This window comes from Gekko japonicus, unplaced genomic scaffold (genome assembly GCF_001447785.1).
Source record: "Gekko japonicus isolate JY-2015 unplaced genomic scaffold, Gekko_japonicus_V1.1 scaffold623, whole genome shotgun sequence".
In the NCBI taxonomy this organism is placed as follows: domain Eukaryota; kingdom Metazoa; phylum Chordata; class Lepidosauria; order Squamata; family Gekkonidae; genus Gekko; species Gekko japonicus.
The window spans coordinates 744,408-757,759 of record NW_015174293.1 but is presented as its reverse complement, the minus strand read 5'-3'; the positions used below and the strand labels follow the sequence as shown (position 1 = coordinate 757,759).

The following is a 13,352-nucleotide window of genomic DNA, read 5'->3' as shown; positions in this document are numbered from 1 at the left end:
CCATTCCTGACAAAGAGTTCACCTTTAGAGTATCTCAGATCTCTTCAATAAACCTTCTGTCAAGAGAGCCCGTGTTCAAGAGTGAGTTGACTGGAGGCCCCACGATTCTGGAACAACCTCCCCAAGGAGATGTGCCCGGCCCCCTCACTTTTGACCTTCAGGAGGTAGCTGAAGACACTTTTATTTAGGACTGCATTTGAACAAAGCAGTCCTCCTCACTTGTGATTGTAAACTCTTGGTTTCATGTTTTTCATGTAACCTAATTTGTTGTATTTTATCTATGTTGTAAGCTATCTCAAGCTCCATTAGGAACAGGGGGGGGGTAATAAATGTTTTAAATAAACAAATCTGCTCACAGCTTGTTTGGAAACATGTCTTGTGCAAGGGACACCCCAAAAAGTGTTAAGCTGCACATGGAGGAATGTTTCAGGAGCAACGAGAACTTTGTAGAAATAAGTGGTGGGAGTGGGACGTGCCGTCAAGCCACGGCTGATTTATGGAGACCCCCTGGTGGGGTTTCCAAGGCAAGAGACGTTCCGAGGGGGTTGGCCATCGCCTGCCCCTGTGTCGCGTGACCCTGATAGTCCTCGGAGGTCTTCCATCCAAATACGGACCAAGACCGTTTCACCTCCAAGACCTGACAAGATATCAGGGGAGCCTGGGCTTTCCGGGTGAGGGATTAGAAATAAATATCACCTGATAATTCACTGTCTGGCCCATCAGTCATGTTCATCAGACAAAGCATGTATGATCGAAAGCCATTATCGGGCAACATTTTTAAGAAGATGTTCTCAAATTCTGAAGACAAAAACCTGGAACACAAAAAAGAACGGGTCATCTTCCCAAGTATGAAAAAAACACATATTACTGAATGAATGACGAGCAAAGTCCTGCAAGAAAGACCACTGGAGTCGTTTGATTGGGAGGGTGGGGTGAAGCCCCCCCCCAGCCAAGGCAACCTGACGAAGGGAGCCTTGACTCCTGAAAGCTCATGACACCCCCCACCCCCACCCCACCCCCCAATCTTGTTGGTGCCTCTGGGGGGGCTCCTGGATTCCAAGCCAGCCACCCTACTGCAGACAAATATGGCCGCCCTCTGAAACCACCAGCCAAGATCAGGGACTTGGTTTGCACATCTTAAGAGTGAAAATAAATCAATAAAGGTTTTCACACAGCTGTGGAAATGATCGACTTCAGAAACCCAAACAGGATATACTCGTTACAAAAAATTGTGGAAATGTTTTCTTCATTCCCGGCCCAACACTTTATCAAGTTAGATTCAGGTGGGGGTCGCTCTTTTGGTCTGAAGCAGCAGAACATCGTTTGAGTCCAGTTGGGCACCTTAGAGACTCACAGAGTTTAATTCTGGGTATAGGTCTTTGTGTGCATGCCCACTTGGTGAGCACGCACACAAATGCTTCTACCCAGAATTAAACTCTGTGGGGCTTAAAGGTGCCTGACTGGACTCAAACGATGTTCTTTATCAAATGTCTCTACCTAGACCCACCCGCTCTCCAGGCCAAGGCTCCCACTAAGCTGTGGGGTCTTGTGAGCAAAAATCCTACTTTGTGAGCTCCTGGCATTAAAGTTGTGAGTGAATGATTTGGCTTCTGCATAAATTAGTTTGCTCTGGAGCCCCATCCTTCCTGAGCTAAGACAAAAATCTGTGAGCCGGAGGCTAAAAAACTGTGAGCTAGCTCACACTTACTCAGCTTAGACGTAACACTGCTCCAGGCCTTTAGGGATATTGGGCCATGGGGGACAGGGTTCTCCTGTCCTATCCAGAAAGTTAACAGAACTACAAATGCATAGAGCTCAAAGGCTGCATGGTCCTAAACAACAGGGTAAAGGTTTCCCTTGCTCGAAAGCCAGTCGAATCCAACTCTGTTCATCTCTGTTTCTAAACCGAAGATCCAGCGCTGTCCGAAGACATTTCCATGGTCATGTGGCCGGCATGACTAGAAGCCGAGGTGCACGGAGCACTGTGACCTTCCCACTGAAGCGGTACCTATTCATCTACTTGCAGTTTCTTGCTTTCGAACTGCTAAGTTGGCAGGAGCTGGGGCCAGAGATGGGAGCTCACTCCATCACATGCCACTAGGGTCTCAAACTGCCGAGCTACCGACCTTCCGGTCTGCAGCTCAGCGTCTCAACCTCTGAGCCACCGTGGCCCAAACAACAGTGACTCAGATATAAATCTCACTGTTACTTATTGTGTTTAGGATTGCTGCTGTAAGGGTAAAGTTTAGGGCCTAAGCATCATTCCTAGGAAGTAAGTCCCATGGGAGACCCCTAGAAGGAGCACGTGACACATCAGTTTGGGTCTAACAAGGCTTCCATCTTAATGAATGAACTGCAGCCAAGGCCAAGCGAAGTCTTAGCATATCACAGACAGGAGGAGGATTGAAATGCTTGGCACAAGCGGTCTTAGACCTCTTAGGATTTGGCTGCCTGGCCTGCGGATCCCAAATGTGGCTGCCAGCATTGTAGTTCCCCTCGTCCCACAAGGCAGGACTAGCGAAATCCGCCTCCCGGACAGCAGCCGCGCTCCAAGACTAGGCCCTTTTTTGTTGATTACTGGTGTTTTTAAAAATCTCAACGCCACTTTGTTTTTACAAGCTATCAACCCACAGGCCTCACCACTTTCTCTGCCATTGTTTTCCTCCTCAATGAGGATGAGACTGAACACTCTCAGAAAACAAAATGGCTTCGCTCCCATGATCTGCTAGCCCAGGGTGAGGCCCACGGATATTCTTTCCCTTCTGCAGTCTTCCTTTGCCCCTGGAATGTTGCTCTGGAAAGTCCCCTCCTCCTCAAGAACCAGTTTTGGGGGTCACAGGGGGCTAGGGAATGGGAGAATAAGCAAAAAAAAAACCCTCACGTGAATGGAGGTTGCTTCTGCCACTTGTCTTTTGACGGGCAATTATTTTTTTCATCACTTAAGATGTCAAAGTTTGGGAAGTGCTAATATGCCAAGTTCCACAACACAATATGGCAATTATATTTTTTAAAAAACCCTGCTAACTTACTGTGCAATCAAATTGTTTGGAGACGATGCCTTCCCCACCTCATTCTGGAGTAAGTTTTCATTGAAAAGCATTTCCGTGATCTTGGTGGAATGTTCAAATACAGATTCCATACTTGGTTTGTTTGCATGGAAATTTGGATCTTGGTCTGTTTTCAGATTCTCCGACTTATCTAGAAGCATGGCTTTCTTCAGAATATAAATGCTGGCCTCCAGGAAAGGATTTGACTCATTGCGGGCGAGAACCCTTTCCACTCGTCTCAAGCTGCCTTTTGCACCCTCCATTTCTGTCAGGCTCCTCTTGGAGACCAAGTTCCAGACTTGTGAAAAATTGTCCACCGCAGAAGGGCTGGGGACGTCCTCGGCCATCTCCAGAGCTCCACTCATGGCAGAATACTGGTGGACCTTGTCCTGCAATAGCCCATAGAACACTAACAAATGATTCCAATCCACTAGCCAGTCAGTGAGATCTTGTGAATGAAAGTCTGTTCCACGCGCAAGGAAAGGAGGGAGAATCTTTAAAGGATAATAATTGACTACATCATTTATTCCATCAAGGACTGGGATGAGGCATGTTGAATTGTTTGAGGGCAGCGCTTCAGAGATGGCTGCTAAAGAGTTATAAATTTGTTGTATCCAGGAATTATTAAAATTAAAGAGGATGCCCATTTTTGATAGCACGCCCGAAGAAAACTGCAGTGACCTGATGATGCATAACAATGTGCTAGAAATATCCTCGTTTTTGTAAAGATCTGCTGACTCTGGACTCAGATTTAGATTCCTTATTGAGGAGCGGAACAATTCAGTCAGCGTTTGATTAGGCTTTGTTCTGTTTTCAAAATCCCTGGAAGTGAAAAGGATTTCACAATCGCTTTGTCTGAAGGACTCATGAAGTGTGGCATTTTTAAGTAGCATCTGAAGTACTATGTGAATGACATCCTTCGCACTGCAGTTCTGTGGCTTTCCACTGCGGTTCCTCACATCTAAGAAAGGACTCAGAGATAAATGCAGGATGTCCACGATCTTTGCTCCTGAAGAAGCCCCCTGACCCAACAAGGACTGGTTAAACACCCCTGGAAACAGAAGGTGTGAAAAGTCATATAGGGCTGCAATTCTTTCTTTATCAGTTGCTTCTTCCAGTCCGCGGTCAGCCAATAAGATTGTCCCTCCCTTCAAGGTGTCATATATTCTCTGGAGGGTCTTATTACTTTCTTTCATCAGTGTTTCTAATGGGCTGATGTCAAATCGATGCTCAAAATCTTTATCAAACAATAGACCCCTGAGGGCAGTGTTTAATGTTTCTGAGATGTTATTTTGGAGGTTTTCTTCAGCACCCTTCTGTAGCACGTGAGACAAAAGACTAGTAAACAGGTCTAGACTGAAATGAAGACCAGAAACATTATGCTGTGTGATCAAATGGTTATGCAAAATTTTTAAAAAATGTCTGTATGCATCTGGATTTGAACTATTTGGTTTCATTGATCTTAACTGCTCGTGTTCAAGGTCACTCGGCTCCTTCCACAATGGTTGATTTGTTATGTTTTGGATTATCTGCATTATTTCTGAAAGATGAACAGCGAAAGGATGGTTTTTATTCATGCTGACATTTGCAGTACTGTTGTACACATTCTGAATGGATAAAATTTGTCCCAGCATGTTTTTTGTGGCAATAGATTTTAGCAGAAAATTTGAAACTTGCAATGTGGCTTCATGTCTGGTGTCCACGGAAAACAGTGAAATTGCATCCGACACCACCTCTTTGACTGCTTCCCATATCCCTGCTAAACTAAAACCTGTCTCATTTAGAAGCAAATTATTCCAAATAAACTTGGTTAAATTTAAGGCCTTTTTGGTGTCTTCCCACTGAGGGTTACGGTGGAAAAGGCTTTGAGCAAGGGCATCAACATACGGTGACCAAGTATGAAAATATTTTTTTAAGTAAGTTCTATAATCTGTCTCAGAGGTTACATTGAGCAATTTTAATGAATCAAGCATGTCTTCAAAATAGGAGGCATTCATTCCCCAGTCTAGGTTTTCAACAAACGGATGAGTTTCAGCTGAATTTGGAGGTAATGCTGTGCTGACAAGAATTAGAGCTTTTCTAATAATTTCCAGTAGATGTACATCTGTCACATTTTGCGTGGTGTTCAATACATTTGCAACTTTACTCAAGACAGCTGATAAATTCTTCCACTGGGGATGGTTGACAGCTTTCCCCCTGTTTTCTAACATCTTTGATATGCTAGTAGTCCTGTCAGATTCATTGAGCAGTGACATAAAAGACGCAAGCGCTCGCTCCTGGACGGACTGACTGACAGATAAATGGTGAGAATAAGGTTCTGAATCATTCATCACAAAAGGAATCAAGATGTGAAATGCCGAAGATTCGTTTATAGCAGCCATATTGCCAAACAGTGGTACCTGGCAGGTCTGATTACTTTGGGAGAGCTTGCTTGAGATGCTCATCAGACTTTTATGGATCTTTTGTATCCATGGATTCTTGTAGTTAATAAATTTATCCAGTTTGGAAAGAAACCCTGATGATAATTCTAGTGATTTGACAAAGCACTGAAATTCATCTGTTAAATATTTGCTTTTCTGGAATGCAGAAAAAGTTGGCAGTGATTTTAAGTTTCGTAGCACAAGCTGAAACACTTCAGTAAAGGTTTGATTGTTGATCACTGTCCTATTTTCCATCTTCATGGAGGTAAAAAGGAAGCTGCAGGTGCTTCCCGCCACAGCCTCATTTAATGTGGTGTTACTAAACAAGACCTCAACGGCAATGCGATGAAAGTCTTCGACGGTGCACTTCAGCAGCCTCTCATTATCTTGAATATCTTCCCTTACGAAAGGGCTCAAGGTTAAATACCAGAGTTCTAACACATTCCCCTCCACTATTGCATCATGCCTTACTGGAGTCCTGTGAAAGTCCTGCAGATCTAACAAGCGTGAGAAACTGAAGAGGTTATCCATTTTTTTAATATAGGATGCTTCCAGCAGTCTCGGATCAGAAAGTATATCCACTCCTTCTCTGAATATTTCAAACAATCTTTGGATCGTTTCATTATGAGCATCGGCACGCATTAGGGGGTTAGTGGTGATTAATGCACTGATGTACTTTTCCTCCAGGTCTTCTAAAACATGTAGGGTTTTCACGATGGTGTCTAAAACCACTGAGATGTTTCCTCCACCAAGGGCGTCTCCACTGTAGTCTTCTAGTAAGTCGTTCGCAAATGCAGTCAATTGTTCCAGTACATTATTTAAAAGAAGGCCAGAGCCATTGCGATGAATGTACAGATTCTTGTGGAGGATATCTAGAACCTGCCCATAAGCAATGATGTCTGTATCATTCCATTTCGCAGATCTTAATTTTTCGACAATATGCCAATAGGTATTGAATTCGTTCCACTGGTAGGCATTAATCGAATTTTGGATCTGCTGCATCAGGTCAGTCAAGGAGGAAATCAGCAGGTAATTGCGACTCGCATTAACATTTGCAACAATGTCAAAGATCTTCTGCAGGGCCAGGATCTTCTCAGGAAAGTTTTCCATTGTTGTAGGCTTCAGTAGGGAATTTGCAAACAGCGAAGGCAACTCTTGCAATGCAGTTAAGTACCTCCTGACTTTCTCAGGCACGTAAAGAATTTTCTGGGAAGTTATCATTTTCAGGATTCGCCATAACTTTGTGGCCTTAAAATTAGTCTTGTTTAAGGATACAAGGTCCCAAATATCTCTGGTTAAGTTGTAGATGCTTTGGATTTCTGTCAGGTGCGCCATCATTTGGAAGAAGGAGGAGGTGCTGAAGCCAGTTTGACGCAGCAGAGATGCAAGCTTGTGGCCTTCAAAGATGTCGTCCTCGCGAAAAAGATCCCTCCGTTCGTTGTGTTGCGCATCCCTCATTTGCCTTGAAAGGATTTCAGCCAGTCTCAGCACAGTCTGGTTATCCGATTGGTTGGACAGCTTTAGGTTTTTCAGCTCAGTAGTGCTGTTGCCTTCTTGCAAAACTTTGAAAAGATGCAGAGACTTTTGAAGAGTTTCTAAATCCTTTGTGAGATTCCCCATTTGGAAATCGGCACTAGCAAAATCTGGAGATATTATTTTGCTAAAAGGAAAGAAATGAAAACATAAAAGTTTAGCACGAATGACAAATAGGCAGGATATCTAGAGTAAAAAAAATACACATTATACCTTAGACTCACTTAACTGCTGCATTTATCTTTTGTTCTAGGAATCAGGAATGTACCAGCCGGAACCCGCAAGGACTTGCAGGAGGCATCCATTTCTCCCTCCCCCATTATTCCCTCTTTCCCCTTCCTGAAAGCCCCATGGCCTCTTCTCCTCCCTTGCTTCCTTCCTTCTCTCCTCGTTGGCAACCTCCAGGTGGGGACTGGAGATCTCCCAGAATCACAACTGCTCTCCCAACAACAGAGATTAGTTCCTCTTAGGGCTGCCAGCTCCAGGTTGGGAAGTTCCTGGAGATTTGGGGGTGGAGCCTTGAGAGGGCGGGGTTTGGGGAGGGAAGCACCCTCAACAGGATATGATGCCTCAGAGTCCACCCTCCAAAGCAGCCATTTTCTCCAGGGAAACTGACCTCTGTGACCTGGAGACAAGATGTAATTCCAGATTATCTCCGGCCCCCACCTGGAGGTTGGCAAGCCCAGTTCCCATGGAGGAAATAGATACTTTGGAGGGTGGCGTCTATGGCATTATACCAGGCTCATATGCACGGGGGGGGGGGGCTAGGAGTGCCCAGCACCCTCCACAAACAGCCTGGCACCCTCCCCAAACTGCCGTGCCTCCCCCCTCTCTGTGAAGCGCCCGCCTGGCTTGCCGGGGGAGGGGAAGCGCATCTCAGCCCACACCCGGGTTGCTGCCAGTGCAATTGTGATGCCTGAGCTGCTTCAGGAGGTGCAAAAGACAAAGTTCCTGTCTTTGCTCTCCTCTCGGATTGCCTGCAAAGGCAGGGGGGGGTGTCTGTGTTTAGGAAGGGATGCGAGGAGAACAGCCCGTGGGCCCCACAGGGGTTAAGGGGCTACTCAGGGGGGTTATTGTAGTGGAACCAGGTCGTGTTTGTAAAGCCGTGAGGGGCTCTCCTGGCTCCTTCAGCAATGCTTGCCAGACATCTTGGATCTTCTGGGCGAAGGACTTGATTCCGGAGCAATGCACAGTGCTTCAGCGAGGACACAACTCCCAGAGACAAACTCTGACCTTTCTTTATTATTTCTGAACTGCCCCAGGTGCTGCTCCAAACACACACACACACACACACACACGTTTTTACCTCTCGACTCTTTCCTAGGCATGTCTCTCCTCCTCTACAGTTCCCTAACAACAACAACAGCAGCACTGCGATGTAGACAGCTCCACTTGTACTCAACGGCCGACTTGGGGCTCTCCTAACGGGGTTGCATTCTGCACTTCTGAGGTCTCGCCTCTCCTCAAGCTCCACCCTCCCCAGGCTCCACCCCCAAATCGCCAGGTATTTCCAAACCTGGAGTTGGCAACCCTCTCTCCTTTCCAGCCAACAGCCAATCTACCTTTATCTGCCCTTCTGCCCTTCTGCCTTTCTCTCCCCCTCACCCCCGGTGGCCTCCACCTAGGAAAAACTGCGGCCCAGTCGTGTGGCGCCCGCTACTTGGCCAGGCCCGCTTGCATGGCAGGGGACTCTCAAGGACTTGTGAGTCGCGCCTCACTTTCTCCTCTATCTCCCTCCCCACACTATTTCCTCTTTCCTTCCCCCTGGGAAGCCCCATATCCACTCCCCTTCCCCTGCCTCATTCTCTCCTTCTCAGCCATTCACCTCCTCGGGAAACAATCCATATACAAACGAACCTCCTCAGGAAAGCTCCTCCATTAGCATGTTCACAGCCTGGGGAACTCTTACAAGATAATGACTCAGCCCTACCCCACCTCCCTGAGTAGATATAAATTACCTGCCTACCATTTTTCTTCTCACCTTGACACAGAGAGTACTCCATCTTTCTGTGTTCTACCTCTGAGGATGCCAGTCACAGCTACTGACGAAACATCAGGTCCTACAATGCCAAGACCACGGCCCTACAGCCCGGAAAATCTGCAACAGCTAATCTACGTTTTATCTACCTCTCACCTTCAGCTTTTTAATGTTTTTATTATCTTCATTTTTAGACCAACTTTCTCCACAGTGAGGACCAAAGCAGCTAACGTTATTCTCCTCTCCTCCTTTTTTATCTGCACAACAACCCCGTGAGGTAGGTTAGGCAGAAAGTGTTTTTTGTAGATTTCAGAGTTTTCTGCAAACGTGGAGGGGGGGTCATCCAAGTCTGCAGAAAAATCTGTTTTGTACAAGTATGGCCCCAATCCATGGATTTAGGTATCCACAGATAGGAAGGCACACTTGGGAAATAGATATACAGATGATGGACGCCGCAAGAGGAATTCTGCTATGAATTCTGCTTTCCCCTCCAAGGCACACAGAGTTCTCCAGAATAGCCACTCATCTTTCAGATTTTGGCTTTTTTTTAAAGTAATGACTTTTTAGCAGTCACTTCCATTACCTATCCAGATGTTCACATACCTGCATTTGTGCTCAAATCCACATTTTTGTCATAGATTTATGTTAAGGCTGTAAAAACACATGTTTAACTCATATTATCACTGAGGTTTTATATACTGATGTTTAGCTGGATAGTGCAGAATATCCTTGATGAAGACTCAAGAGAACCCAGTTTTAGCCAAGTGGGCCCCTTCCCAATTTTGAAGTACAGGATGCACATGGGGGCTCTGCTAAAGAGAACGTTTGCTCTACCTCACCTCACAATATCTTTCATCTGAGCCAACAAGGTATGGTTGCCGTTCCAGTGACGAGAGACCTCACAAAGATCAGTGATTTCTGAATTGTTCTCATCTACAACAGGAAAATATACACGATAAACTTTAAAATATACAACTGTATTTAAACTTTGATCGGGATGACAAAGTGAATGCTTTATTTGTTTATTTACACACACACACACCTTTCTCCCAAAGCAGCTTACCTCATTCTCCTCTTCTCAATTTTATCCTTACAACAACTCTGTGAGGTGTGTTAGGCTAAATAAATTAATTAAATTATCATATGGCATTGTGTGTGGAGTAACCAAAAGATCCCAAAGGGTTGTTTGACTGCCTGAGGTTGTAGCTCTTTTTAGGCACCACTAGGTGGCAAGCTATGCTTATTTTTAGGCTGAGAGTGCTGTGACTGGCCCAAGGTCACCCAGCCGGTTTCAAGTGGGGAAGTGGGGAACTGAATCTGGTTCTCCAGATTAGAGTCTGCTGCTCTTAACCACTAACCCTAAACCACCAAAAGATCTGAAGGTGTTTCTCAAGTTCAAAATGATTCCATTACAAAGCATTATTCAAAAACAATTATGGTCAGATGAAAATATTAAAGACCCAGATAATTACATTCCTCCATGGTACTTTCCCTTAAAATATAATATGGAGAGAAATTAAAAGCGTAGGGTGAGGGTTATTGGAGTAACTGCACCACATTTTTTTATAAAAAGTTTGTATCTGGCAGCACAAGACATTGCAGATATTATACAGAATAATTATTTCCACATGCGATGGACATACTGGGATGTATCCAGTGACAAATAGACTACTGTAATCCACTCCATGCAGGCCTACCCTTGCGCCTGACCCGGAAGCTCCAATTGATCCAGAACGTGGCCGCACGAGTCCTTACGGGGATCCCGCAGACGACACATATCCACCCATGGCTGCGTGAGCTGCACTGGCTTCCAGTGGAACACTGGAGCCAGTTCAAAGTCCTGGTGTTGAGCTCCAAGGCCCTTAGTGGCCAGGGACCCACCTCCCTTTCGGTCCGCCTCTCTCAATGTGCCCCTGGAAGAGCGCTGCACTCCAGCATCAAGAACTTGCTCGTGGTCCCCGGCCCGAGAGAGGCCCGTCTGTCCTCGACTAAGGCCGGGGGGGGCCTTCTCAGTCCTGGCCCCTGACTGGTGGAACTCTCCGACAGAGAATATCTGTGCCCTACGAGATCTATTACCTCTCCATAGGGCCTGCAAGGCAGAGACGTTCCGCCAGGCCTGCAGTCGAAGACAGTGAAAGTTGGCACCCTCATCATACCCTCCTCCTCGGCCCTCCTCCGCACCCCCTCCACCTAGGGGGCTGCTGGGAACAGAAATTTCTCATCATCTTATTGATCGATAGATTGATTTTGGAGCTGCAGTGGCTCAAGTGGTTAAGACGCTGAGCTGCAGGCTGGGGAAGGTCGGTAGTTCAGCAGTTCGAGACCCGAGTGTGCCGTGTGACAGAGTGAGCTCCTGTCTCTGGCCCCAGCTCCTGCCAACCTAGCAGTTCGAAAGCAAGAAACTGCAAGTCGATAAATAGGTACCGCTTCGGTGGGAAGGTCACAGTGTTCCGTGCGCCTCGGCGTCTAGTCATGCCGGCCACATGACCATGGAAACATCTTCGGACAGCGCTGGCTCTTCGGCTTGGAAACGGAGATGAGCACTGCAACCCTAGAGTCGGATCTGACTGGCTTTTGAGCAAGGGAAACCTTTACCTAGATTGATTTTATTGAATTTATATGCCGCCCTCCCAGCAAGCAGGCTCAGGGCGGCTTACCTCAGTCTCAATACAATGTAACGTATCACTTGAGTAATATCTTGTTTTTAGCAGTTTTTTAATGTTCTTTATTGGATTATTGTTGTGTTTGCTCTGATGTAAGCCGTGCTGAGCCCTGCTTGCAGGGAAGGGCGGCCTAACAAGTTGAATTTAATAAATAAAATAAGATAAATTCCTCCGATGGAATGGCATTTCTTTTTTGTGGAAGAGGGGGTGGCGATTTCCTCTGGCTCCCCAACCCTCCTCGGAGTTCCTGAGGGAGGAGGGGAAGGGGGAGAGCTCTGCTCCACGAGGGCTGCCGGTGGCTGGAAACACCATTATGATTTGAATGGGTGTCCTCTTTAGCTCCTTGAGCTTCAATCTGTATCAAGGAAAGTTTTTTTTTATTTTTATTTTATTCATTCTAGTAGATTTATAGAGCCAGTTTGGTGCAGTGGTTAAGTGCGCGGACTCTAATCTGGGAGAACTGGGTTTGACTCCCCACTCCTCCTCCACTTGCAGCTGCTGGATGACCTTGGGCAAGCCGTAGTTCTGACAAGAGCTGTTTTTGAAAAATAGCAGTTTCTGTCAAGAGCTCTCTCAGCCCCACCTGCACCTCACAGGGTGTCTGTCTGTTGTGGGGAGGGGGAGGGAAAGGAGATCTGTAAGCCGCTCTGAGACTCCCTTGGGTAGTGAAGGGCCATGGGGTATAAATCCAATCTCCTCCTCCTCCTCCTCTTCTTCATCCCACCCGCCTCACATTGTATACAACATTACATGTGCTTTTTTCCTTCAGCATTTCTATAAAGAATCCTAGCAGAGGTAGACAATGAATACTCGAATAGGATTACCTTGCTCTGTACAGTTCAGTCTAGTAATCAGGTCCTGAAGAGCTTGCAATCCACTGTCATTCACATCCGACAGAAAATCTGTTTCCGGATCTATAAAGGTCCTAAAAAGGGGGAGAAACGGAACTCAAATATGTCCAAAGAACCCAGAACAGGGATACTAAGCTGCCTAAGGAGAAACAGATCCATCAATAGCATTATAGTCCATTTAAATCATTTACATTTATTCATTTATTAAAATATGTTTACCCCTCATTTCCTTGTGCTTCCAATTAGCTTACAATTCTAAATTAAAGCCATCCACGATGCAAGAAAAGTCTATTGACTTCCCTCCCGAGAAAATATTTGCAGTTGAAGCCTCACGAAAAGTCCTACCACGTGAAACGGGGCGCCTTCTAGAAACTTCTGAAGCCAGGAGGTCCCCTCCTCATCTCCTCAGGGAGCCTGTTCGACTATTGGTAAGAGATGCCCTCTGGTGGATGCCAAGGGATGGGTTAGTTAGCGGCCAAGCAGGCAAACGGGTCAACAGGGTGGCAGCCTGGTGACTGCGGCTGCTGTATGGGGACATTCAGGAGGAGACGGCCCCTCAGATATGCGTGTGAAGGGCATTTAAAGGCCATAACGGGCACCCTGAATTGAACCCGGAAACAAATGGACAGCCAGGTTGGTGTAGTGGTTAAGTGGGGGGAGGAGGAGGAAGAGGAAGAGATTGGATTCATACCCCATGGCCCTTCACTACCCGAAGGAGTCTCAGAGTGGCTTACAGATCTCCTTTCCCTTCCCCTCCCCACCACAGACACCCTGTGAGGTAGGCGGGGCTGAGAGAGCTCTGACAGAAACTGCTCTTTTTCAGGGACCTCTCTTGTCCGAACTACGGCTTGCCCAAGGTC

The 13,352-nt window shown here is 46.3% G+C and overlaps 1 protein-coding gene across 1 annotated transcript in view; it reads right to left on the bottom strand.

Moving 5' to 3' along the window:
- ABCA12 (ATP binding cassette subfamily A member 12) overlaps nucleotides 1-13,352 on the bottom strand; it is a 169,373-nt gene that overhangs the window by 83,645 nt on the left and 72,376 nt on the right. The window contains exons 8-11 of the mRNA XM_015424058.1: nucleotides 12,466-12,566; nucleotides 9,818-9,911; nucleotides 3,030-7,127; nucleotides 697-812 (exon numbers count right to left, since the gene is read on the bottom strand). Coding sequence (XP_015279544.1) covers nucleotides 697-812; nucleotides 3,030-7,127; nucleotides 9,818-9,911; nucleotides 12,466-12,566 — 4,409 coding nt within the window. The remainder of the gene's footprint in view (nucleotides 1-696; nucleotides 813-3,029; nucleotides 7,128-9,817; nucleotides 9,912-12,465; nucleotides 12,567-13,352) is intronic.